This window comes from Prionailurus viverrinus, chromosome F2, assembly GCF_022837055.1.
Source record: "Prionailurus viverrinus isolate Anna chromosome F2, UM_Priviv_1.0, whole genome shotgun sequence".
In the NCBI taxonomy this organism is placed as follows: domain Eukaryota; kingdom Metazoa; phylum Chordata; class Mammalia; order Carnivora; family Felidae; genus Prionailurus; species Prionailurus viverrinus.
Window position 1 is genome coordinate 45,987,835 of NC_062578.1, and position 27,960 is coordinate 46,015,794.

The following is a 27,960-nucleotide window of genomic DNA, read 5'->3' on the forward strand; positions in this document are numbered from 1 at the left end:
ACTATGTTACAAGGAATATCATGTGTGCTAGGAATACGAATGGCGTTCCCTCTTACCCATTGCCTAACATCTGACTGACCTTACATCTATTGATCAATCCCTTTAAGCCTCAGGTTCCTCAGCTGTGAAATGGGGATAACAGTACTCCTTCAAAGGGTTGTAACACTTGGTATAGAAAATGTACGTGTGTGCTAACATTTGGCAAATAACAAACGTACTCAGTGAGTGGTATCTTATTTTTTTTATTTTCAGTCGCTTACATTGAATTGCTCTGAGACAGAACACAGTGTGAAAAGTGCTAAGATAATACTAGTTTGTTACAAAATTGCAAAAGCTGGTAAGACTGGCACCATCTGGTAGGGTTGAGGAAGTCTTCGCAAAGAAGGGGACTTCTTTTTTTTAACTTACCCTTAATTGCATGCTGCTGTGTGTGTTGAACACATTAACTCATTTAGTGCTGCAGCAACTTTGTTGGTTGGATGTGAATGTCCCCAGCGTGAGGTTGAGGACCCAGCAGAGACTGTGAGGATTGCGTGAAGTGTGGTCAGCTCACAAGGTAGAGTGCAGATCAGGAAAGAGCCCATGAATATATTTGGAAAGACCTTAAAGAGAACAGTATATGGGGAGGTCTGTGTCCACGTGTTTATATACTAACAATCATGTATTTCTAGTCTGCAGAGCAATTTTTTTCATTTCTTATTCTGTCAGAAACTAACATATCCTCAAACATTTCTAGATCTTCTCTTCAGCATATCTAATCCTTAGTGATAGATAGAAGCCAAGTGACATGGCCGAGTCCCTCCAACAGTCCTTTACCTGGTAAAAGAGACAGGCATATGGCAGCTGCCCATTATTAGGTGCTTACTGTATACCAGACATTATGCTGACCTCTGTAGGCAAATTAGCTCATTGAATCTTCAAACCCTTTGAGGTCAAATTTAATATCCCTGTTTTACAGATGAGGTTATGTAGCCTTAGAGAGGTTTGTACCTTGTCCAGAATCCTACAGTCAGAAGGTATTGGACTTGACCCCACAGCCATCTGCCTCTAAAGCCTATAAATATTTTAACACTATCTAATACTGCCACTACAGAACATTTTAGGAGAAAAAATCGAAGTATGTGTAAAGTGCTAGGATCACCAAGCAGAAAAAGAATGAGAGAATAATTCTCAGACAAGTGTCATTTGTTCTGAGTCTTGATGGATAGCTAAATATTTGCCAGCTACCAGGAGCTCAGAAGGGCCTCTCCAGGCAGGAAAGAGCACCACACAGATAGAATGGCTTAAGAGTACATGATATCTTCAAAGAACAGGGTTAAGGGGCGCCTGGGTGGCTCAGTCGGTTAAGCGTCCGACTTCAGGTCACGATCTCGCGGTCCCTGAGTTCGAGCCCCGCGTCGGGCTCTGGGCTGATGGCTCAGAGCCTGGAGCCTGCTTCCGATTCTGTGTCTCCCTCTCTCTCTGCCCCCTCCCCCCGCCCCGTTCATGCTCTCTCTCTGTCTCAAAAATAAATAAACGTTAAAAAAAAATTAAAGGGATGTCGGGCAAGATGGCGGCTTAGGAGGACGCTGGGCTCACCGCACGTCCTGCTGATCACTTAGATTCCATCTACATCTGCCTAAATAACCCAGAAAACCGCCAGAGGATTAGCAGAACGGAGTCGCCGGAGCCAAACGCAGACGAGAGGCCCACGGAAGAGGGTAGGAAGGGCGGCGAGGCGGTGCGCGCTCCACGGACTGGCGGGAGGGAGCCGGGGTGGAGGGGCGGCTCGCCGGCCAAGCACAGCCACCGAGTCTGGCTTGCAAAAGCGGAGGGGCCTGACGGACTGTTTTCCCACAACAAGCGCGACTTAGCGTCTGGGAGGTCATAAGTTAACAGCTCTGCTCGGAAAGCGGGAAGGCTGGAGGACAAAGGGAGGGAGAGCTGCTGAGCCCCCTGACAACAGAGCTCAGTTTGGTGGGGAACAAAGGCGCTCGCCAGCGCCATCTCCCCCGCCCATCCCCCAGCCGAAATCCCAAAGAGAACCTGTTCCTGCCGGGGAACTTGCTCGCTCCGCGCAAACACCCAACTCTGCGCTTCGGCGGAGCCAAACCTCCGGCAGCGGATCTGACTCCCTCCCGCTGCCACAGGGCCCCTCCTGAAGTGGATCACCTAAGGAGAAGCGATCTAAGCCTGCCCCTCCTGCCCCCGAGCACCTTGCCTACCCACCCCAGCTAATACGCCAGATCCCCAGCATCACAAGCCTGGCACGGTGCAAGTAGCCCAGACGAGCCACACCACCCCACAGTGAATCCCGCCCCTAGGAGAGGGGAAGAGAAGGCACACACCAGTCTCACCGTGGCCCCAGCGGTGGGCTGGGGACAGACATCAGGTCTGACTGCGGCCCCGCCCACCAACTCCAGTTATACACTACAGCACAGGGGAAGTGCCCTGCAGGTCCGCACCACTCCAGGGACTATCCAAAATGACCAAGCGGAAGAACTCCCCTCAGAAGAATCTCCAGGAAATAACAACAGCTAATGAGCTGATCAAAAAGGATTTAAATAATATAACAGAAAGTGAATTTAGAATAATAGTCATAAAATTAATCGCTGGGCTTGAAAACAGTATACAGGACAGCAGAGAATCTCTTGCTACAGAGATCAAGGGACTAAGGAACAGTCACGAGGAGCTGAAAAACGCTTTAAACGAAATGCATAACAAAATGGAAACCACCACAGCTCGGCTTGAAGAGGCAGAGGAGAGAATAGGTGAACTAGAAGATAAAGTTATGGAAAAAGAGGAAGCTGAGAAAAAGAGAGATAAAAAAATCCAGGAGTATGAGGGGAAAATTAGAGAATTAAGTGATACACTAAAAAGAAATAATATACGCATAATTGGTATCCCAGAGGAGGAAGAGAGAGGGAAAGGTGCTGAAGGGGTACTTGAAGAAATAATAGCTGAGAACTTCCCTGAACTGGGGAAGGAAAAAGGCATTGAAATCCAAGAGGCACAGAGAACTCCCTTCAGACGTAACTTGAATCGATCTTCTGCACGACATATCATAGTGAAACTGGCAAAATACAAGGATAAAGAGAAAATTCTGAAAGCAGCAAGGGGTAAACGTGCCCTCACATATAAAGGGAGACCTATAAGACTCGTGACTGATCTCTCTTTTGAAACTTGGCAGGCCAGAAAGAATTGGCACGAGATTTTCAGGGTGCTAGACAGAAAAAATATGCAGCCAAGAATCCTTTATCCAGCAAGTCTGTCATTTAGAATAGAAGGAGAGATAAAGGTCTTCCCAAACAAACAAAAACTGAAGGAATTTGTCACCACTAAACCAGCCCTACAAGAGATCCTAAGGGGGACCCTGTGAGACAAAGTCCCAGAGACATCACTACAAGCATAAAACATACAGACATCACAATGACTCTAAACCCGTATCTTTCTATAATAACACTGAATGTAAATGGATTAAATGCGCCAACCAAAAGACATAGGGTATCAGAATGGATAAAAAAACAAGACCCATCTATTTGCTGTCTACAAGAGACTCATTTTAGACCTGAGGACACCTTTAGATTGAGAGTGAGGGGATGGAGAACTATTTATCATGCGACTGGAAACCAAAAGAAAGCTGGAGTAGCCATACTTATATCAGACAAACTAGACTTTAAATTAAAGGCTGTAACAAGAGATGAAGAAGGACATTATATAATAGTTACAGGGTCTATCCATCAGGAAGAGCTAACAATTATAAATGTCTATGCACCGAATACCGGAGCCCCCAAATATATAAAACAATTACTCATAAACATAAGCAACCTTATTGATAAGAATGTGGTAATTGCAGGGGACTTTAATACACCACTTACAGAAATGGATAGATCATCTAGACACACGGTCAATAAAGAAACAAGGGCCCTGAATGAGACATTGGATCAGATGGACTTGACAGATATATTTAGAACTCTGCATCCCAAAGCAACAGAATATACTTTCTTCTCGAGTGCACATGGAACATTCTCCAAGATAGATCATATACTGGGTCACAAAACAGCCCTTCATAAGTTTACAAGAATTGAAATTATACCATGCTTACTTTCAGACCACAATGCTATGAAGCTTGAAATCAACCACAGAAAAAAGTCTGGAAAACCTCCAAAAGCATGGAGGTTAAAGAACACCCTACTAACGAATGAGTGGGTCAACCAGGCAATTAGAGAAGAAATTAAAAAATATATGGAAACAAATGAAAATGAAAATACAACAATCCAAACGCTTTGGGACGCAGCAAAGGCAGTCCTGAGAGGAAAATACATTGCAATCCAGGCCTATCTCAAGAAACAAGAAAAATCCCAAATACAAAATCTAACAGCACACCTAAAGGAACTAGAAGCAGAACAGCAAAGGCAGCCTAAGCCCAGCAGAAGAAGAGAAATAATAAAGATCAGGGCAGAAATAAACAATATAGAAACTAAAAAAACTGTAGAGCAGATCAACGAAACCAAGAGTTGGTTTTTTGAAAAAATAAACAAAATTGACAAACCTCTAGCCAGGCTTCTCAAAAAGAAAAGGGAGATGACCCAAATAGATAAAATCATGAATGAAAATGGAATTATTACAACCAATCCCTCAGAGATACAAACAATTATCAGGGAATACTATGAAAAATTATATGCCAACAAACTGGACAACCTGGAAGAAATGGACAAATTCCTGAACAACCACACTCTTCCAAAACTCAATCAGGAGGAAATAGAAAGCTTGAACAGACCCATAACCAGCGAAGAAATTGAATCGGTTATCAAAAATCTCCCAACAAATAAGAGTCCAGGACCAGATGGCTTCCCAGGGGAGTTCTACCAGACGTTTAAAGCAGAGATAATACCTATCCTTCTCAAGCTATTCCAAGAAATAGAAAGGGAAGGAAAACTTCCAGACTCATTCTATGAAGCCAGTATTACTTTGATTCCTAAACCAGACAGAGACCCAGTAAAAAAAGAGAACTACAGGCCAATATCCCTGATGAATATGGATGCAAAAATTCTCAATAAGGTACTAGCAAATCGAATTCAACGGCATATAAAAAGAATTATTCACCATGATCAAGTGGGATTCATTCCTGGGATGCAGGGCTGGTTCAACATTCGCAAATCAATCAATGTGATACATCACATTAACAAAAAAAGAGAGAAGAACCATATGATCCTGTCAATCGATGCAGAAAAGGCCTTCGACAAAATCCAGCACCCTTTCTTAATAAAAACCCTTGAGAAAGTCGGGATAGAAGGAACATACTTAAAGATCATAAAAGCCATTTATGAAAAGCCCACAGCTAACATCATCCTCAACGGGGAAAAACTGAGAGCTTTTTCCCTGAGATCAGGAACACGACAAGGATGCCCACTCTCACCGCTGCTGTTTAACATAGTGCTGGAAGTTCTAGCATCAGCAATCAGACAACAAAAGGAAATCAAAGGCATCAAAATTGGCAAAGATGAAGTCAAGCTTTCGCTTTTTGCAGATGACATGATATTATACATGGAAAATCCGATAGACTCCACCAAAAGTCTGCTAGAACTGATACAGGAATTCAGCAAAGTTGCAGGATACAAAATCAATGTACAGAAATCAGTTGCATTCTTATACACTAACAATGAAGCAACAGAAAGACAAATAAAGAAACTGATCCCATTCACAATTGCACCAAGAAGCATAAAATACCTAGGAATAAATCTAACCAAAGATGTAAAGGATCTGTATGCTGAAAATTATAGAAAGCTTATGAAGGAAATTGAAGAAGATTTAAAGAAATGGAAAGACATTCCCTGCTCATGGATTGGAAAAATAAATATTGTCAAAATGTCAATACTACCCAAAGCTATCTACACATTCAATGCAATCCCAATCAAAATTGCACCAGCATTCTTCTTGAAACTAGAACAAGCAATCCTAAAATTCATATGGAACCACAAAAGGCCCCAAATAGCCAAAGGAATTTTGAAGAAGAAGACCAAAGCAGGAGGCATCACAATCCCAGACCTTAGCCTCTACTACAAAGCTGTCATCATCAAGACAGCATGGTATTGGCACAAAAACAGACACATAGACCAATGGAATAGAATAGAAACCCCAGAACTAGACCCACAAACGTATGGCCAACTCATCTTTGACAAAGCAGGAAAGAACATCCAATGGAAAAAAGACAGCCTCTTTAACAAATGGTGCTGGGAGAACTGGACAGCAACATGCAGAAGGTTGAAACTAGACCACTTTCTCACACCATTCACAAAAATAAACTCAAAATGGATAAAGGACCTAAATGTGAGACAGGAAACCATCAAAACCTTAGAGGAGAAAGCAGGAAAAGACCTCTCTGACCTCAGCCGTAGCAATCTCTTACTGGACACATCCCCAAAGGCAAGGGAATTAAAAGCAAAAGTGAATTACTGGGACCTTATGAAGATAAAAAGCTTCTGCACAGCCAAGGAAACAACCAACAAAACTAAAAGGCAACCAACGGAATGGGAAAAGATATTCGCAAATGACATATCGGACAAAGGGCTAGTATCCAAAATCTATAAAGAGCTCACCAAACTCCACACCCGAAAAACAAATAACCCAGTGAAGAAATGGGCAGAAAACATGAATAGACACTTCTCTAAAGAAGACATCCGGATGGCCAACAGGCACATGAAAAGATGTTCAGCGTCGCTCCTTATCAGGGAAATACAAATCAAAACCACACTCAGGTATCACCTCACGCCAGTCAGAGTGGCCAAAATGAACAAATCCGGAGACTATAGATGCTGGAGAGGATGTGGAGAAACGGGAACCCTCTTGCACTGTTGGTGGGAATGCAAATTGGTGCAGCCGCTCTGGAAAGCAGTGTGGAGGTTCCTCAGAAAATTAAAAATAGACCTACCCTATGACCCAGCAATAGCACTGCTAGGAATTTATCCAAGGGATACAGGAGCGCTGATGCATAGGGCCACGTGTACCCCAATGTTCATAGCAGCACTCTCAACAATAGCCAAATTATGGAAAGAGCCTAAATGTCCATCAACTGATGAATGGATAAAGAAATTGTGGTTTATATACACAATGGAATATTACGTGGCAATGAGAAAAAATGAAATATGGCCTTTCGTAGCAACGTGGATGGAACTGGAGAGTGTGATGCTAAGTGAAATAAGCCATACAGAGAAAGACAGATACCATATGGTTTCACTCTTATGTGGATCCTGAGAAACTTCACAGGAACCCATGGGGGAGGGGAAGGAAAAAAAAAAAAAAGAGGTTAGAATGGGAGAGAGCCAAAGCATAAGAGACTTAAAAACTGAGAACAAACTGAGGGTTGATGGGGGGTGGGAGGGAGGAGAGGGTGGGTGATGGGTATTGAGGAGGGCACCTTTTGGGATGAGCACTGGGTGTTGTATGGAAACCAATTTGTCAATAAATTTCATAAAAAAAAAAAAAAAAAAAATTAAAAAAAAAAGAACAGGGTAAGTTGTTTTTGCTTCAGATAGTTCTTGTTGGACTTTGATAACAATATGTCTCCTTCAGCTATTTTAAAATCAACTTGCAAGAAATATTTTAAAATTCTAATGAAAAAAATAAAATAAAATTCTAGTGTCTCTTACATCACTGTCTTGAATTAGTTAACAGCCTTCAATATTTTCATAAGCAACTCATAATAATTTGTACCATGTGGAAAAATGATAACTATATTTATCAATTAAATCAAAGAAGTCTAAGAAATGATAAGCAATACCCAGTACATTGGGAATATTTTTCCATTGCTGGTGCTAATATAAATTAATGTAGCCTTTTTGGAAGGGTGTTGACAATATTCAGTAACCTTAAACTTTTTTATACCATTTACCTAGTAATTCCACTTTTAAGAGCCTTTTCTAAGGAAATATTAAGTGTTTTTCCCCACATGTTTATTGACAAAAATTAAAAACTGGAATGTTCTGGGGCGCCTGGGTGGCTCAGTCGGTCTAGCCTCTGACTTCGGCTCAGGTCATGGTCTCACAGCTCGTGAGTTAGAGCCCCGCATCAGGCTCTGTGCTGACAGCTCGGAGCCTGCTTTGGATTCTGTGTCTCCCTCTCTCTCTCTGCCCCTAACCCACTTGCATTCTGTCTCTGTCTCTCTCAAAAATAAATAAACATTAAAAAAAATTTTTTTTTAACCTGGAATGTTCAATGATATGAAAATGGTTGAACAAATGTTCCTAACACTAAATGAAATATTATGCAGCCTTTTAAAACAGCATTTATGAAGAGTATATTAGCATTTTTAAAAACTGGGATATACTTTGTCTCTATGGTATGATCATAACCATAAGGGGACCGAAGGCAGGGGGGACGTTTGTACAGGTGGAGAAAAAAATACTGAAAGGAAGTACACTAAAATATTACCATTGGTCATGTTTGGTGATAAGTGATAGTCGGGAGGATTTGGGTTTTTCCTCGGATTGTCCATGGCTTCTTTAATGAATCTGTGTTACTGGGATAAAAAAGCAAATGAAACGTCTAGGTCTCGAGTAGCATCTCACAAACTGATGGTTGGCAGGACCTAAGAAAGGGGAGCAGAGGAGCAAACTAGAGATCTCGGTGCTGTGCTGCCACAGTGATGGGAACTGCCGCTGCCACCAAATTGTCCTTTGTTCTCCACACAGGGAGTGGTGGATGGAAATTTTTGAGAATAAGTAGCCTTTAGTGCACAAAAGAAGAATCCACCTTCAGGGGCTTTACTTACTTGTATTTTGCTTCATCACTTATGTATACTCTTGGTTCAAGTCCTATTGTAGAGAAAAATGAACTTCATTTTTAATAAAATACACTTTATTTTACTTTTCCTTCATAATTTAAGACTGCTGACTTTTCCCTCTCTTTCCTCCTATCCAAAAACTTATAAATTAATTCTATAATGACAAGGGTAAACAGTATAAGCTACTTCTACCTAAAATAGAATTTCAACTGATAGTAATCATGATTTGGAAATACGAGTTTATTACACTACTTGAAAAAAAATCACGGTCAAGAAGACTAATATATTCTTTAAAGAGGCATTTTTAAATCCATACTACTGTTAGTATTAGTCCAGAGACAGGAAGTCTGACTCAAAATATACTCAAAGGTGTATGTTAATAATAGAAATGCACATTTGATGCTTTTTCTCAAGTATTTCCTCGGCATTTTAATATGAATAATTTTTTGAATGGTTACTTGATTTTTAGGATTACTCTGATATAGGTAATACTGGAGCCATTTTAACAACATATTTATATAACGTCCTTTATATAATAACACTTGGGATGTAACTAGTTTAAAATATTTTATTTTTCCTTACAGATCTCTAAGCAAGAACAGAAAAAAATGGATACGTTTGACGGAAACGTGGCTGAAACCTCATCTCGGTACAGTGGTGCTCAGGATAGTGGAATTGGCAGTGACAGTGTTAAGATCAGAATAGTACAAATAGAGCAGCACAGCGGTACCAGTCAGCATCGCATCGCCCGTCCCTCACGCCAGTCATCAATTGTAAAAAATCTCAATTTTATTCCCTTTGACGTATTTATTACCGCAAGTAGAATCTCACTAATGACCTATTCCTGTACGGCCATACCCAAATCAAAATCCCAAGAACATAAGGATGATGAAAAACCAGGCAAGAGTTCATTAAATCTCCCAGAAGTTGATTCAGATGTTGCTAAGCCCAGCCAGCCATGTATTTCTACCGTAACAGCAGAAGATCTCTTGAGCAGCAGCGTATCTTTTCCTTCGGGGAAGAAAATAGGGGTCATCTCTCTCGAAAGCCTTCATGCATCCACGAGGTCATCTGCTAGACAGGCACTTGGTATAACTATCGTTCGGCAGCCTGGACGAAGAGGAGCCGGTGACTTGCAGCTGGAACCTTTTTTGTACTTTATTGTGTCCCAGCCTTCCTTGCTTCTAAGTTGTCACCACAGAAAGCAGAGAGTGGAAATATCCATTTTTGACGCTGTGCTTAAAGGGGTAGCCTCTGATTACAAATGTACAGGTAAGAGTCTTCAGCTTTACTGGAGTGCTAATAACTACTACTACTACATAGTGAGTTTTATTCCCAACGTATCAAGCTTGATCAAACAGAAAACAGCTGGCAGACCAGACGAGACTCCTTTTCTCTGCGGAATATGTAAATATGTAAAGTTCACGTCCCACAGCTGAATCATGTTTAAGTAAATGTTTGAAATGTATCAAGGTTTAGCCCCAGTGTTCTTACCGTGCCTCTGAATATTCATTTCTTTTTTCAAGAGCTGAATGAAACAGGGATTCTTTCTGGCCTATAGAAATCCTTAAGAATTTCCAGTGATTGGGAAGTAAAGCTTTTTTTCATATTAATGGCCCCTGGGTATGCTTTCCATATTAATGCAGCTGTTCAGGTTGAAAACAAAACAAGAGGAAAAGGGGCTGTTGTAAACAGAAAGTCCATTGGATGAAAGAAAAAAAAAAAACTTAGAAAATGAAGTTTATTGTTTTGGTATTCTTTTGATCTAATCATCTTGCTGTAACAGCATTATATTAAATGTATTTGAGAAAGTTTATGAGTAAGGTAAGATCATTTAAAGATGTTTATACGTGTATAAGAAACACATTTATTAGTGGTATTTGCCAACTGGCTCTTGTTTCTCCATCCATACCTTTCTTATAACCAGAGAGCATCCTCCTACATTATAATAATTATATTGAACTTCTGAAGCTTGTTGCCTTTTAAGAGTAGGAAGCGATCAGGGGTTTGGATTTAAAACATAATCACTGATAGTAACAAGGGTTAATGGAAACGGGGTCAGAGTATAGAGACTTTTTCCCTGTGTTGAGGTAGAATCGGAGATTTGGCTGGAGAACTGGAAGGGGTAGCTGGCCATCTAAGATTCAGTACTGGAAGAAGGTCCTAGCAAGCTCAGGTATAAATCAGGCATTTTTATTGCTATCAGGTGGTCCCATCTAGCAGATGGAAGCCAGCAGTGAGGCATTTGGAGAATTTGTCCAATCTGGAAGTCAAGCTGGTTTGTTCTTAGCATAAAGGAGAACCATTTTACACAGCAGGCTCCTGGAGAGTAGATGGCAGGTGTGAGGATTAGGATTCATTTCAGGCCAAGGAAGTAGGGTCAGAGGAGCCCTTGGCTCTTGCTCAAGTGTAGTACAAGTCCTCTACTTTGGAAAAGGGTAACTAGCCAGTTGCTAAGGAAGAACAACCTAGGGTTACCTCCTAGACTGCATCCTAGCCTTCTCTCCGCTCATGTGCTGCTGGAACTAGCTCAGACTGGCTTGCAAGAGCCAATCCTTAAAGTTTTTAGGAACTTTGAAAGATAGTTGTTAAACCACTGGTAGTTTAAATCGGCGATGGTGAGAATATTTAGCCACATAGATGGGCAAATGCTGTCAGTCAGCTCTCCTGCTCTGAGAGCCAGTTTTTAAACATTTGCCAGTAACCACTACGTCCCTTCCTCAAACACGTTCTCATTTACTGAGTACATAATACAATAGGAAATACAATAGGTCCATCAGGGGCGCTGAAGATGGGAATGGTACTGTGATTGATGTCTCATGTGATTCAAGGACTCATGCCTGTATACCTGATACCTGTTTGGGAGTCTGCTTAGCATTGGCCAAAACTATGTACAGGAATGGGAAAATAAGTCTTAATTCCAAGGCACTCCTTAAGTTCTTTCAGCCATAGTTGCTTATAGGCTGGTAGCTTCAGTGGCCTCTACTACGAGATACTGATACTGAGTTCAGTGAAATTATCAGGGCTCATATCAAAGCTGTGCATTTGAATTATAATCAGTTCTTAGGTTGAAATAATAAAGTATTTTTTGTTTAAAAAACTCCTTGGGGGTGCCTGGCTGGCTTAGTCAGTGGAGCATGTGACTCTTGATCTCAGGGTTGTGAGTTTGAGCCCTATGCTGGGTTTAGAGATTGCTTAAAAATAAAATCTTAAAAATAATGTTAAGAATTAAAAAAAAAATTAAAAATCCTTGTATGTAGACCAACATGGAACCCAAATTCTGTAGATGAAGCTTAGAGTGAAGATGATGGGCCAGTTCACTACAGGGGGTCCTATGTGGGAGGAAAAAGGTTTACATACCTTCTAAGGAGCATCCTTTGCATAATATTCTTGTAGATGCCTTTCTTTACACAAAATGTGTCTACTTGGACATTTACATTACCCCAAAAAAGAATTATCAATATAAATTATCACATTTCTTAAAAACGAATTTTATCATGGGGCGCCTGGGTGGCTCAGTCGGTTAAGCATCCGACTTCAGCTCAGGTCATGATCTCACGGCCCATGAGTTCAAGCCCTGCGTTGGGTTCTGTGCTGACAGCTCGGAACCTGGAGCCTGCTTCAGATTCTGTGTCTCCCTCTCTCTCTGCCCCTAACCCACTAGCATTCTGTCTCTGTCTCTCTCAAAAATAAATAAACATTAAAAAAAATTTTTTAATGAATTTTATCAGAAAGTAAGTAGTTAAAATATGATAGCTAAAAAAATTAAAGAAGCAACTAGCATTTATTGGATGTTCATTCTGTGCCAGACAGTGTACCAATTTCTTTAAATGTATTTTCTCATTTAATCCTTGTAACAACTCTATATGAAATGCTATATATAATCCCATCTTAAAGAAGAGGAAACTAAAGTGTGCAGAAGCTAAGTAACTTGTCCACTATTACAGACATAGCAATAAGCAGAACTAAAATTCAAAACAAGATTTATTGGACTTGTTAAGTCTGGTCTCTCAGTGGATCCCTGGCGTAAAGAGAAAGACGTGAATCCACAATTCTCTGTCAGCCTTCATTGTCCAGGCCAGGATATGCAAATGGTTCCCTGTGTAATGTTTTAACTGGTGGATTTTTGTATGTTAAATGTGTCGTGATATGACTACACAGTACTGCCTCTCTTGGTATTATGACAAACCTAAGTTTTAATTCTAGCTCTGTTATTTACAAGATGTATACCTATCTATAGGGCAGTTATAAAACTGAAAATAGGTAATTCATGAAAGTACTTAACATTGAGTCAAGCAGCTAGTAGGGCCGAATAAATGTTCACTTCTACTGCTTTAGCTATTATGATTATACAGCAAAAAGATTACCAAACTGGGAGCCAGGAATTTAATATTAGCTTTGCCAGTAATTAGCAGGGTGATCTTAACCAGGCAATTTACTTTCTCGAGTTTCTGTTTTCTTATTTGTAAAATGTGGTGATTATAATAGATACTAACAAGGTCCATTCCAGTTCTAAAGCTTCATTATTCTCTAATTTGGAATTCATCTTCCCATACTCACCTTTCTAAAAATATTTATACTGCTTTGGCCTCGGGGAGTTGACTTCTGTGAGTACCCTATAAGAATAAAATGTATTCTGACTTGTCTTAAAGATGCAGATTTTCTTTTGACATTCTAGTGGAGCACTAATTCGTTTATTCAGTGTTTTAAATGCATAAATTTTATTAAATATTAATGAAGTTATTTTTTAAAGCTGATCCAGGGAATTTCTGTTTTAAATTGGTCCCTTTGAGTGAACTGTACAAGTCCCATTATCAAATTAGTAAGCTAGGAACACTTGTTGTAGCACTTTTCCATCCTAAAGAAAAGACTGTTCTGTTCCATGTTCAGGATTCTTTTGAAGCCCTGTAATCATGTGGGTAAGAAAAAAGAGAAAGATAAGAATGCCTATAATGTTAACATTCAGGGGAAGGAGAAAAGTTGAGGTGGCCGGTTTCATTTCTGGATTCTAAAGTGAAAGAGTCATTGCAGTGTCTTGATTGGAAGGATAAAAAGGGGTGTCGTCATGAGGCTAACTTTCTAAGAAAGATCCAGGAAAAGTTAAAGCCATCATAAGTTAAAAATGAAAGAGATAACATATTACATCTTTCTGCCATATTTATACTCTATTTATTGAGATATAATTGGCATACAGTATTAGTTTCAGGTATAAAAACATAGTGATTCGACATTTGTTTACATTGTGAAATGGTCACCATAGTAAGTCATTACCATCTGTCACCTTACAAAGTTAATCCAGTTTTGTTGAATATATTCCCCACGCTGTATATTATAACCCCATTACTTAATTTATTTTATAACTGGAAGTTTGTACTTCTTAATTTCCTTCACCCATTAGGGCCCTCCCAACCTCCCTGCCCTCTGCAGCTGCCAGCCTATTCTCTGTATCTATGAGTCTAGGTTTTATTTTGTTTTGTTTTTTAGATCCCACATATAAGTAAAATTATATGATATTTGTCTTTCTCTGCTTGATTTATTTCACTTTGCGTAATAGCCCTCCAGGTCTATCCATGTTGTCACAAGTAGCAAGATTTCATTCATTTTAATGGCTGAATAGTATTCCAGTGTGTGGGTGGGGTGTGTGTATATATATGGTAGCTCTAAATTTTTTTAAAAGTTTATATATTTTGAGAGAGAGAGAGAGAGCGTGAGTCGGGGGAGGGAGCAGAGAGAGAGAATCCCAAGCAGGCTCCATGCTGTCAGTGCAGAGCCCGACGTGGGGCTTGAACTTAGAAAGCATGAGACCTTGAACCACCCAGATGCCCCAAATGGTAGCTCTAACTTTTTGAAAACCTTCATGCTGTTTTCCATAGTGGCTGCACCAATTTACATTCCCACTAACAGTGGACAAAGGTTCCCTTTTCTCCACATCATCACTAACACTAGTCATTTCTTGTCTTTTTGATAATAACCATTCCCACGGTGTGAAGTGATATCTCATTGTGGTTTTGATTTTCATTACCCCGATGATTAGTGATGGTGAGGATCTTTTCATATGCCTGTTGGCCGTCTGTATGTCTTCTTAGGAAAATGTCTATTCAGATCCTCTGCCCATATCATAAAAAGATTATTTGCTTTTTTGTGAAATTATAGGAGTTTTTATGTATTTTGGCTATTAACCCCTGATTGGACATATCATTGACAAATGTCTTCTCCCATTCAGTAGGTTGTTTTTTTAGTTTGTTGGTGATTTCCTTCATTGTGCAGAAACTTTCTAGCTTGATGTAGTTAGGCCTTTGTTTATTTTTGTTCTTGTTTCACTTGTTTCTGGAGTCAGATCAAAAAAGACATCGCTAAGACTGATATCAAGGAGCTTACCGGCTATGTTTTCTTCCAGGAATTTAATAATATCAGGTCTTACATCGAAGTCTACTCTGTTTTGAATTGATTTTTACATGGTGTAAGATAGTGGTTTAGTTTCATTCTTTTGCACGTAGCTGTCCAGTTTTTCCAACACAATTTACTAAAAAGATTATCATTTCCCGATTGTATATTCTTGCCTCCTTTGTTGAACGTTACTTGAACATATATGTGTGGGGTTTTTATTCTATTCCATTGATCTATGTGCCTGTTTTTATGCCAATGCCATACTGTTTTCATTACTGTAGTTTTGTAGTATACTTTGAAATCAGGTACCCTGATACTTCTGGCTTTGTTCTCCTTTCTCAGGATTGCTTTGGCTGTTCGGGGTCTTTTGTAGTCCCATACAAATTTGAGGATTATTTGTTCTGTGAAAATGTCATTGGAATTTTGATAGGAATTGCATTGAATCTGCAGATTGCTTTGGGGATTATGGAATTTTAATAATATTAATCCATCCAGTCTGTGAGCATGGAATATCTTTCCATTTATTTGCATCATCTTCAGTTTTTTCCATTAGTGTCTTATAGTTTACGATATACAGGTCTTTTACCTCCTTGGTTAAATTTATTCCTGGGTACTTTACTCTTTTGTATGCATTTGTAAATGAGATTGTTTTCTTGATTTCTCTTTTTGCTGCTTTCATTTTTAGTGTACAGAAACATAACACATACACATTTTTATATATTTTTTATCTTGAAATGTTACTGACTTCATTACTTCTAATAGTTTTCTCCAGTGGGGTCTTTAGACTTACTGTTCCACTGTTTTCTTCCCTCTGTGCTTTCTGATGAGAAATCCACGGTAATCACAGTCATTGTTGCTGTACATGTAACGTGTTGATTTTCTCTAGGTGCTTTCAAGATTTTTTTCTTGATATTTGGTTTTCTATAGGTTGATTATAATGTGTCTGGGCTTGATTTCTTTGAATTTATCCTGTTTGAGGTTTTCTGGTCTCCTTAACTCTGTAACTGTATGCTTTCTAAAACTAAATTCGGGAACTTTTAAGCTATTATTTCTTTAAATGTTTTTCTGCACCAATCTTTTTTGGACACCAGCATTAAACTTTTTATATTATTCCACAGATCCCTGAGACTCCATTCTTTTTTTTTGTTTCTTTTTTCCTATTTTCTTTTTTCTTCTCTGTTCTTCATATTAGATAATTTCTATTGAATTTTCCGGTTCTAAAATTTTTATTTGGTTCTTTTCTATGGTTTCTGTTTCTCTTCTGAGAACTTCTATATCAATACTCATTTTAAGCACGTTTACCTTACCTCATGAAACATAGTTATAATACCTGCTAAAGTCTTAAATGCTTTGACGCTGCTAACACAGCACAGCCACTGCAGGACCTGCCCCCATCCCCCACGTACACACACACTGTAGCCACCCTTGGGGCAAAACCAGGAGACAAAAAAGAAGTATAAAAGACAGCAGGTTTTCCTACACTCTTGAAATCACAGAGGCCTTAATTCCCAGACATAAGGACGTTTGACTGTTCTTGCCATCACTGTTCACCACAACCCAAGACTCAGTTTCAAGTCAAAGTTGTGAGAGAAAAGAGGAAAAACGAAACAAATTGAGAAACACCGTAGCAGTCCTATCTGCAAGTTCAACTCTCCTCCCCAGTCTACATTGTTCTTGTTTGCTTTTTAGAGCCCTCAGGCCTTTTTTTTTTTTTTTGTATTTTCTCTCTCGAGTTTTTTATTGTAAGCAGCAGGAGAGTTAGGTTCAAGTGAGCTTATTACAACTTTGCCTGGCACCAGACGTCCTTCAATTTTAAAATAATAAAATTATTATCTAGTCTATTAGCAGAGACATGGTCTTCTGAGAAACTTAATACAGGATTTCCTCCAAAAGTGATATTTTAATATCTTTACATCTGTGACACAGATCGGTTAATATGCTGTAATGAATAAACTGCTCCCAGGGAGTTGTCAGCATTAACTTGATTCTGCACATGTCACCGTTAAGCAAAGAACATGTCCACATACTCAAGGGGTGGTAATAGTGTTCTCTTTCTCTGTTCCTGAGGGATATCCTTTCATATATTATAACATCAAATTAGAAGAAGAAATGCTGTGAAATTCATTGTCCCTCATGTCAGTCTGCCTTCTCAGCACATGTGACTGATAAATACACATGTGTATATTATATATACCACTTATGCATATACATATTTAAAAACCTAAATTCTATGAGAGGCTACCCAGAATACATGATAAATGGAATCTATATTTATACCTATACCTGCCTTTTTTTTTTTTTTAGAAAACCTGAAGTGATATAGAACCGGTAACAACTGCTTATAATTTTGAAAGATTAATAAAGCATCATCGCCAGTCTGCGTAATTTAGTGATCTTAAATTATGCCAGCTCTACCTGCAAGTGTGTGTGTGTGTGTGTGTGTGTGTGTGTGTGTGTGGTCATTTGCTTTACTCGCCCTAGTTTAAATAACAGCAGGTTATCTAAAGCCTAAATTATCAACTTGCATTTCTTTTATGACTCTTGATATTTATAGTAACCTATAAATAATCTTCCATTCAGTCCAGGTAGACAGTACATCTGCAAGTTAACAAGTTTCTTTTTAAAATATTAAAATAGGGGTGCCTGGGTGGCGCAGTCGGTTAAGCGTCTAACTCAGCCAGGTCACCATCTCGCGGTCCGTGAGTTCGAGCCCCGCGTCAGGCTCTGGGCTGATGGCTCGGAGCCTGGAGCCTGGTTCCGATTCTGTGTCTCCCTCTCTCTCTGCCCCTCCCCCGTTCATGCTCTGTCTCTCTCTGTCCCAAAAATAAATAAAAAACGTTGAAAAAAAAATTTTTAAATAAATAAATAAAATATTAAAATAATGTGACAGTGGGCTTTTCCATGTCCCTCTTACCTGAAGCAACATCTAACAGAAACGAGATCTTCTGCCAGCACCTTTATATGTAGCAGCTGTAATATTGGCAGTTCTCATTTAAATAAAGATGAATGTAGTTGTTTTTAACATAATCGTATTAGTTGTGTTTATAAATATTTAAAAATTGGTATTTATTTTGTTTAAGGTAATGGAACCCAGATTTGAAGTTGCCTCATATCTTGACTATGCAGCCCAAGGCAGACTTAAAAAGTCATTTTTCTTCTTGTTTGTTTGGGGCTTTTTGTTTGTTTTTGAAGAAATGACTGTGCCATCTGGTCAATTGTAAAGGAGTTGAACCATTCTGAGGGAATTTAACCAACTCCCGTACTTCCTCAGCACACAGACAGTCCAGTAGCTTGTTACTCAATTGTTTGCCAGGAACCCACAAACCAATTTGAAGACAATTACCTCATCTCTCCCGCAACTTCTTTACTTATTGTAATTTTTCAGGCATCAGCTAGACTAAAATAGAGAAATTAAAGTTGATTAGAATCCGTACTGAAAGAGTGGGTAATAACACACTTCTGTGTATGACAGGACTGTCCACAACATGGTATCTCTAGTATAGTAGACCTTCTACATTTTAAAGTTTTATAAAAGTTTGCATCTATGACTTCAGCTCTAATTAAGAGGCAAACATGGAAGAGTTCAATAAGAGCTTAAGATTTGGAGTCAGCCAGTCCTGAGTTCTAATCCCAGGTCTGCTGCTTAACAACTGTGTGATCTTGGGCAAGTTATTTCCTCTTTCTCAGCCTTGGCCCCTTATCTAGAATACAGGGGGAACACTGGTAGTGATCTGCTAGAGTTGATGTGAGAATGAAATGATGTATATGAAGCTCTTAGCTGAGTGTGTAACACAGAGCTCCGTATGTGTTAATACTGTTGTTGTTGTTTTTATCATCACTGTTAACATCTTTAGGCTGAGTTTAAAAATAGTGGTTGTAATCAGCCAAAAGCATTCACGTCATTTTAGTTCAATTTATAGCTATTGTGTAGTTTGAAAATTTTCAGTTACAGTAATTGGCTTCTTTACCCTTTCATGAATAGGTCTGCAGAAAATGTGCCAGAGACATCTGAGTAAACCAACAGTTGGAAAATCATAAACTGCCTTCTTACACCTCATAAATCATATCTTGATTTCATTTGGTTATTGTGACTAAAAGAGAAGGATTGAATTACATGTCTCTTCAGAACTAAAGGTTTTGCTAATGTCTCTGGAAAGGCTTAGAATTAACCTGTGACTTTAATGTCATAATGATCACAACTTGAACATTTATCTGAAAATTTAGCTGCTGGGAACATTTCTTGCCGGCCAGTAATACGAAGTGAAATTATTACATTGACAGAAATCGGCCAATAAGTGGTTCTCTTAAATGAGAGGAACTCTAAAGCATCTCTCAGGGAGAGTTGTGGGGAGAAAGTTAAATAAGATGTGACCCATGGGTGCCTGGGTGGCTCAGTCAGTTAAGTGTCTGACTTCAGCTCAGGTCATGATCTCATGGTCCATGAGTTCAAGCCCCACATCAGGCTCTGTGCTGACAGCCTGGAGCCTGCTTCAGATTCTATGTCTTCTCTCTCTCCCTCTCTCTCCCTCTCTCTTTCTCTCTCCCCCCTCCACCCCACTCACACTCCATCTCTATCAAAAATAAATAAACATTAACCAAAAAAAAAAAGATGTGACCCAGCCAGTAGGGAGAGTTAACATATAGGGAAGGATATTGGAAGGGAAATCAGAAACTTTGATTTTTAGTCTTGACTCATTAGCCAAGATTCTTTGATGCAAATAACTAAACTTGGTGCTTTAGTTTCCTTATCTCTAAAATGGGTATAATAATATCTGGTCTCTGTAGTTTCACAGTTTAATCTTAGCTCCAAGTGAGATATCTATGAAATGCCTTGGGACTATGAAATATTGTTCAACTGTAAGTGGGGCTTCTTTAGTTATTAGCAATAGAAGGAAGAGCTTAATGGATCTTTTTAAACATGAGGAAGACTAGTGCTCTGGCCCTTTTGACATCCATCTTGATCATCAGGATTTACTTAACAGGAGAAATGGAAGGAATCATTTAAAACCACTAAATTGGCTTTCAATGTTACAGAACCAAGACTTTGCTCAGAGCAGACAAGAGGTTTAAAATTGGGATTAACTTGATCTTCCTTACAGATATATATAGGTTTATATGACTACATTTTTTTCTGTACAGCACCCTGTATTTACTTGCATTGAATTTTAATCAAATGTTGTCATGTAAAACATCTGAAACCCACATTAGAATTTAACATCAAAACAACCAAATAGAAAAGACAGTAAGAGGGGGCGCCTGGGTGGCGCAGTCGGTTAAGCGTCCGTCTTCAGCCAGGTCACGATCTCGCGGTCCGTGAGTTCGAGCCCCGCGTCGGGCTCTGGGCTGATGGCTCAGAGCCTGGAGCCTGTTTCCGATTCTGTGTCTCCCTCTCTCTCTGCCCCTCCCCCGTTCATGCTCTGTCTCTCTCTGTCCCAAAAATAAATAAATGTTGAAAAAAAAATTAAAAAAAAAAAAAGAAAAGACAGTAAGAACACCACAAAGCAGCACAGAAAATAAATTAAAAGGAATTCATTGAAATGATATTTCGTATATTATCTGCTAGTTAGCATCATTAAATATAAGTAATGTAATTCCTTTTATTTTAGCAAGATATGGAAGACTTGGTTCTAAAAGTAAGAGCTAATGGGCACCGATGATCACACATCCCAGCGGCCACGTTAATCCTTCCTGTTCCTCTTCTGGGCTCTAGGCTTGGGATTTCAAACCAGGAAATTTCCTCTTCCCTTTCCTGTCAAATCTTAGTACGTACAAGGGACAGAGCATGGGAAAAAGTGCTTATGGAGTTAGCCAAATGCCTGGATATCAGCAAGGACATGGCAGCACTTACTTTGCATCCACAGCAATTTAGAATCGGTTTCTTGGGGGGGGTTGCTGTTCTGACAGTGAATTGTTACTGTGTTTTATGGATCTAGGTTCCTTCACAATTTAATTTTCAGGCATTTTGAGGGTTTTTTGGACCACATTTGCTTCTGTGGCACATTAAAAAAGAGGAAAGATGCCATTTAAACTAAGGATCATAAAGAAATATAGAAAATAGGAGAAACCCAGTAGGTCTATATGTAGCTTTGCCTTTTTTATATACAGTGGTCAAAAGGTGACTGTTCTGATCCTGACCTCTCACTGCAGGGAGTTACACTGCCAGCCGTTGAGTGCAGCCTAATCAAGCACAACAGTGGCTTCTGAAAGAGGTCCCTTTGGAGGTTAAACAATATTAATTTCATAGATAGAGGCAAATAGATGTAGATCCTCCAAAAACACTTTGCTTTAAATTTTATTCAAGTTCTATGAAGAAACACGTTTGTGTATTCTTGGCTGGGCACAAAAGGATTAAGCTAAAAGACCATCTGGGAACATCTTGTCAGGAACTTGGAGAGAGGAAGGGAGAGTAGGGAATCTCTAAACCCTCACCTACTACTCTGCTTCTTCTTTAAGTATTTTCTCCCTTTCTACTCTGGCTGTGAACTCTGCTTGATCTTCCTTAACAAAAGAAAGCTGTGTGAAATTTAAATTCTGATGCACTAGCCATGTTTATTGGACATTGTGTCGTTTCAGTCTTTTCTTTGTATAAAAGTTGATATACCCAGACTTACTAAAAGGAGTCTCTAACTTCTAGTTTAAAAAATGGAAAAGAGTCTGTTTGGTTTGCAGATTATTTACTTCCTTGATTCATACATTGGCCAAATATTTCTAAGGAGTGGAAAAGAACACAATATAATTTTGATAATTATCAGAACCACAGTGCAGAGAAATTGTCAGATCTATAATTTCTCCTCAGCCAGGAGAATTTAATAGAGAAGTAAAGTACATTGACAAGTATTTTAAACCTCAGTAATAATTTTAAGAATTAAATATAAGTAAACTTAGTACTGGTTTTTAAGATCAAAATTGGGTATACTTTCCACTAATAAACAAAGAGTTTTATATTTTACCCATTATCTTCCTCTTAATTCAGATCAGTGATAAAAAAAAGATTTTTCAAAATTAAAAAGCAAAAACAAAAACTAGAAGGAGTAGACACTTGAAAGCACCACACATACATACTCCTGTATTTTGTTTAAAGTTTGTGTTTTAGAAACAAAACATTAACTGTTATTGAACTTTTACCATGACGTGTCCCGTACTAACCATGTTATATATATTATCTGATATAATATTCTCAACAACCCACAATCTCGTGGATTGTCCCCATTTTGGAGACTCCGTGAAGTTAAAATTAAATTTACCCAGTTTAAGGAATCAGGACTTAAACCCAGATCTGTCTGCCTCCAAAGTTCATGTTCTTTTCATTACCCTGAATTTTCTACTGTGTTATAAACTGATGTAAACTCTCCCATAGAACAAAATGTGGGAAAGCTCAATGAAAGTAGGGCTGTCTGTGTTCAGTAAGTCCTAAGTCAATGACAGACCATTTCGTAAACCTCTTTTACATGACAGTATCCTATCATCTCCCAGTTGTCCCTTAAGAGTTCATCAAAAGTCACTTAAACATTTTTTCGTAAACTTAACAACCCTGTGTACCTCCAACCAAAGAGAACCAGTCTCCCTAAGCCACCATAGATGCCACTTTGGTTCTGTGGCAGCCCAGGACAGGTCTGGGCTCATTAACTGTGGCAGACTACAGAATACTTGTAATCCATAACACGTCATTGAAGATTTTGCAAAAAAAAATAAAAATAAAAAGCAAATAAAAGCCTAGTCTTATTTCTTTTAAGAAACCAAACATTAGATCCTTCTGGACTTTCTGGAACTGATAAAATGAAGACAGAAGTAAATCTTGAGGCTATTTGCGGTGCTACATCATAACAAGCACTTACTTTATGCTTCTGAGGAACTTGCGATATTTTGATCATGTACTACTACTGTCAGAAAGGAAACTCAGTGCAATATGACATCAAAGCAGAAAGTTACTGAAATTTAAATCTGCAATAGTAGTTTAGGGAACACATTAATTTTAATCATAATGATTCAGGAATGATAACATTTGCAGGACTACAAATGAAAGCATGCTGTAATTTCAAAAGTTGTTGATAATACAGAGCAGGATTTTATTACCCAGGATTGCAAGCACCAACAGGATCTTGCTGTATTAACAGCAAGAAGCTAATACCAGGAGTAAGGTGATAAACTGTTTACCTACTGGAGAAAACGTGGTTAAAATGAGATACCCCAGTAATCAAAAGCTTATTTTTCAGCACTCATCCCCCAAATTTCAATTAATAACATTTCTTCCAGTACCACAAGTTTATAAGAACTGTCCACCATAGGAAAATTTCGTATCCTTGACATTGCTCCATATTTGCATTAGCACTCATTTTTCCACAAAAATGTAAAAGACAAAGGTACCATGAGAACACTGAATCAAAGGGGCAAAAACATTATTGTAACTGTAGTTACTTGCATCTTCCACAATAGAGTCTTTGCCTGGAGCTGCCAGGGAAAGTCACCATTGGGCTAACTTTGCTTTCTGCTTTCCTTAACCAACCTCCTCCTCATAGAAATGTTCTTGAGCATAGAAGTGGCTAAGAAAAAGCAGAAAGAGGCACAGATTATCAAGTGTTTTGTAAACCTGAGGTTGATAAAAGCAACTGTTAGGGAAGATGGGGAGAGTGAGGAAGAAATAATGGTGGCTTAGAGTCTCCTTCGAGTCCTCTTTATAAGAGATGCTTAGTTTTCAAATAAACAACTCCTTCTGGCATTGGGATTTTTAAAATTCAAAGTTGTTTATTCACATGGCAAAAGAAATGGAAACGTTGATTTTTGCAATGGCTAACACTTAGAAATATCTGGTGTAAAAGTGACTGGACTTCATTAAATATTCAGTGTTATGTCCGTCTTTAAAGTGGGAAAATTATCACTGAAATCTGTGGGGAAATGTATTCTCATTGGAGCCTCAATAAAAATTCAGCTTAATTATGACAAAGAAATTTCCTGCCACATAGTAGAGCAAAACAGAGTAGTATAAAGTAGAATCGAATAAAGCTTACAAAATTTGTAGCATTCAGCTGCTCTGTATGAGCTTAGAAAACAAACTTTTTGTTAAGTAGAAGATTGCAAAGGAAATAAATGAGTTTATTTTCCAAGTTTCACTTTGAGTTGGTCACAATGAATCATGTTGTATTTTATTATATTTTGTATAATTTAAATGTTACGCAAAACATACTTAACTCTGTGAATATTTGCTGAGGGTTAAAAAATAATGAGCAGCCGTACAAAGACTACTTTTATCAGATTCAGAGGAAGACCTCCCAAGCAGTTAAGTGAAATGAAGGTTTATGAAGAAGAGCAAAGTAATCTACAAACACAAAGAATACAATCTGAAACAAGTCTCTGTGAAAGCCAATAATATCTTGATCCATCTGTGAACAGACTGGAAACTTTCTGAATCTTCTCTTTGGGTGTTCTTTGTGACATGATATGATGAAGTATTTTCTTTTGGAGGCCAGGTCAGCCCAGAAGAAAAACAAATAATACAACTTTGTCAATACCAATGCCTTATTGAAGTGAATTTTTACTGACTTTCAACAAGATTTATGGCTATGAGCAATTTGTCATTTGTTCTGACCCATTTCCCCCACTCTGCAACTCCTAATAAGGTACTACTTTCTCCTGTTTCTTAGGCTTAGGGACAACAGCATAAATGTGCTCATCTACAGCAGCAGAAGCTTACTTTTTTTGAGAGCTTCCTGTGCTCAAATAGGTGTCTCATAAATATGGAGAAGAAAACTAGCAAAGTCTGAAGGAGCTTCCATATGAAGTAGTCATCGCTGCTTGTCACTCTATTTACATTATACTCACAGACTCCTTTAATCTTAATTTATCTGGTGCTTTCCCAGCTACATTGACCCTGAGGAATGTGTAATATGAATCCCATTTTCCAGACTTGATGATGGAATTAAGGAGAAGTTAAATTGAAGATATTAGAGGAAGTCTAAAAGTCATGCCCCTCATCATAATCATAAGGGATTAAATAGTGACTTGCAAACCTGAGCTTTTTCTGTGGGATTCTCATGGATCTGCTACTGCTGCTGCGGCTTGTACCCACATGACTAGAGGCATATCCACAGTAGAGATTTTAGCTAAAACTGGGAGAGTAGCCTCTCTCCTGTCACACATTCAATATCCATCAAACACGCAACCTGTATTTTCCTGGATGTTCCTAATTTGTTATTCTGCTCTGTCAGCTCTATAAATACAGCTGTACTTTTAAACCAGTTGTATAGCCATATTAACCCAATAATGTCATTAAACCAGTAATTTGGGAGGGTGAGGAAAAATAGTCATTGAAAGTTTGACTTCTTCAGATAAGTTTCCTAGACTTTTCCATGTTTTTAAATTCCCATTTCCCATTCTTCTTCCTAGTATTGCCAGTTTGTTTATTTCATCTCTGGTAAGTCCTATCCCCCTGTAATTGCCCCTGTAATTGTAAGTGCAGCTTCCAAGGCTGGGTACCAGATGGCCAGGCCCTGTAACTTCTATGAAAAGAGAAGCAACCTCCATGAAACCTATCTCCCCTACATGGAAAACCCTCATTCTTACTATCAGAACTTGGTGCTTCCCCATCTATACTTTGATGAAGGTAGAACATCAAAATATTATTCCTTTGAAATGTTTTTTTTTCTCTCCCCTTCACTTCAGTTTTTCTTTTAGATATTTTGTGTGTCATCTTTTTTTTTTTTTGAGCTGTGAACATAGGTCTATATATCATTATGTGCTTAGGATCATCTTAAAGGTGATTATCCTCCACTGTGTATGTATGTGTGCAGCTAGGTTTATTTCTTTAAGATAGAGTGCCACATGTGCCCTTTCTAATTACAAAAAGTATGGATATTGAGAATTTTGGTAGTCACTCATTTTCAACCCTCTCCCCTACTCATGCAAAAACACTTTATTTACACTCTCATCGACCATACATGGGAGGACCCATTTCTCCTTCTCCCCTACACAAGATATTATCAGTCTTTTTAGTTTATGCTAATCTGATAAATAAAAAACTACTTGTTTTAATTTGTGTATGGTTGATTGTTGGGCAGAAAGTTTTTCTTATTTTTCATAAAACTCTCTAGAAGGATTAAACAACTTAAGGTAAAAACAGAAATCTTAAAAATGTTTCAAGAAACTATAGGAAAATATATTATCACCTAGGGATAAATCCAGTAAATAAAAATTAGATTTTTTTACCACATCTATAAAAAAAAGTATGTATGCAGAAAGCATCAGAATGTATTTCAAGGACAACTACCGTACCAGGGGGAAGCACTTGCTATGTATGACAGACAAACGTTAACGCTCATAATATAGCAAGAGAAAAAAACTAATAGAAAAATGAGTAAATATTTTGTAGAAGAGGAATCAAATGGCCAATAAATGAAAAGATGCTTAACCACTTTGCTTTTTACTACTAACAATATAAAATGGATGTCTTACTATGTCAGTACATATAGATCTTCTTGATTCTTCTAAACAACTGTATGGATTACCATTGTTTATTTAAGCATTAGTCTGTTGATGGACTTCCAGGTTGTTTTCTACTTTTTGCTATGATTAACATTTCTACAGTGTGTGTGCATGCATGCACTACACAGGCATTATCAGTTCTTTTTAGTCTTAGGCTATCTGATGAAAATTTCTACTTATTTAAAATATTTTTCATTGATTATTACTAACATTTAGTATCTCATAATGTTTATATGCCATTCGTTTTCTTCATCTGTTAATTCTTTATTAATTTATTCACTTAATAATTGCTTATTCTTTACCCATTTTTCTAGGTTAATATCTATATTGATTGCATGAACTCTTTGTAGATTAATGATACATCCCTTTTCTGTCACATGAGTTTGAATATGTAATTCCTGTAACTTGTTTGGTTTAGCCTAAGTTTTACTTGCCAGTCTTTTACACATCATATTAACATTTCTGCATCAGTGTAATTCTTCTCTGTCCATTAGTTAGTTACATCACTTCTGTCTGTTTTCTCTGTGAGGTCATTGTTCTCTCTCTAGATTATGTTCTCTTCATAACGAAGAACTATGCCTCCTCTTATGAGTCTAACACGGTACTATTTACTTGATAATAAATGCTTGTTGATGATGGCTACGTAGGTGAGATTCTAGAAGTAGACACTCCGGTCCTGTCAAGTTACATAGCTCCTTTGAATTGATTGTAGATCCGACCAGCAACAGACTTTTGCTATCGTTTCATGACACCTGACCATTATATTTTAAAGAGAGAATAATATAGTGTTACTATGTAATGAATCTACTATGCATATTCTCACTGCTTTAAATTCACTGATTGTATAAAAAGAGAAGAATGCACTAGCTTAGTGTTTGATCTTTACCACATAGATCTAACGTCACGATCAATTGCTTTCACTATTTTCTTTGAAATCACATAAAGGTTCATATGTGCCATATTTCATAAGAATCACATGATAAGGTCAAGAAATACAAATTCCAAGGCAGAATTTATATGCCCAGTTCACATATGACAGTAATACTATATAACCATATGTTGAATATAATACACTGTATGTAAATGCTATTCTTGAAAGCAATCCAATCAATAAAACTTAAAATAAATAACACTTTAAGAACACATCCCAAATCGACTGAAAATGGAATAGATGGACTCTATGGCAAGAACATCCCTATAAAATTGACATTCAGAGGCTATTAAAACAGAGAGAGTAAAACAATCTTGAAACTAAAGAAAAACTGTGAATATTTAGAAGTTTTTTTTTAAATCCTACTACGTTGTATGCCAAGATGCAGCAGTCGTTTTTATTTAAA

The 27,960-nt window shown here is 38.2% G+C and overlaps 1 protein-coding gene across 7 annotated transcripts in view; it reads left to right on the plus strand.

Annotated features, from left to right (window-relative positions):
• Nucleotides 1–27,960, plus strand: part of VPS13B (vacuolar protein sorting 13 homolog B) — an 843,987-nt gene that overhangs the window by 624,144 nt on the left and 191,883 nt on the right. For all 7 annotated transcript variants that reach the window (XR_007148665.1, XM_047842688.1, XM_047842692.1 and 4 more), the window contains one exon: nucleotides 9,346–10,033. Coding sequence is in view for 6 of the 7 variants with exons in the window: in XM_047842688.1 (XP_047698644.1) it covers nucleotides 9,346–10,033 (688 nt within the window). In the remaining variant the exon portion in view is untranslated. The remainder of the gene's footprint in view (nucleotides 1–9,345; nucleotides 10,034–27,960) is intronic.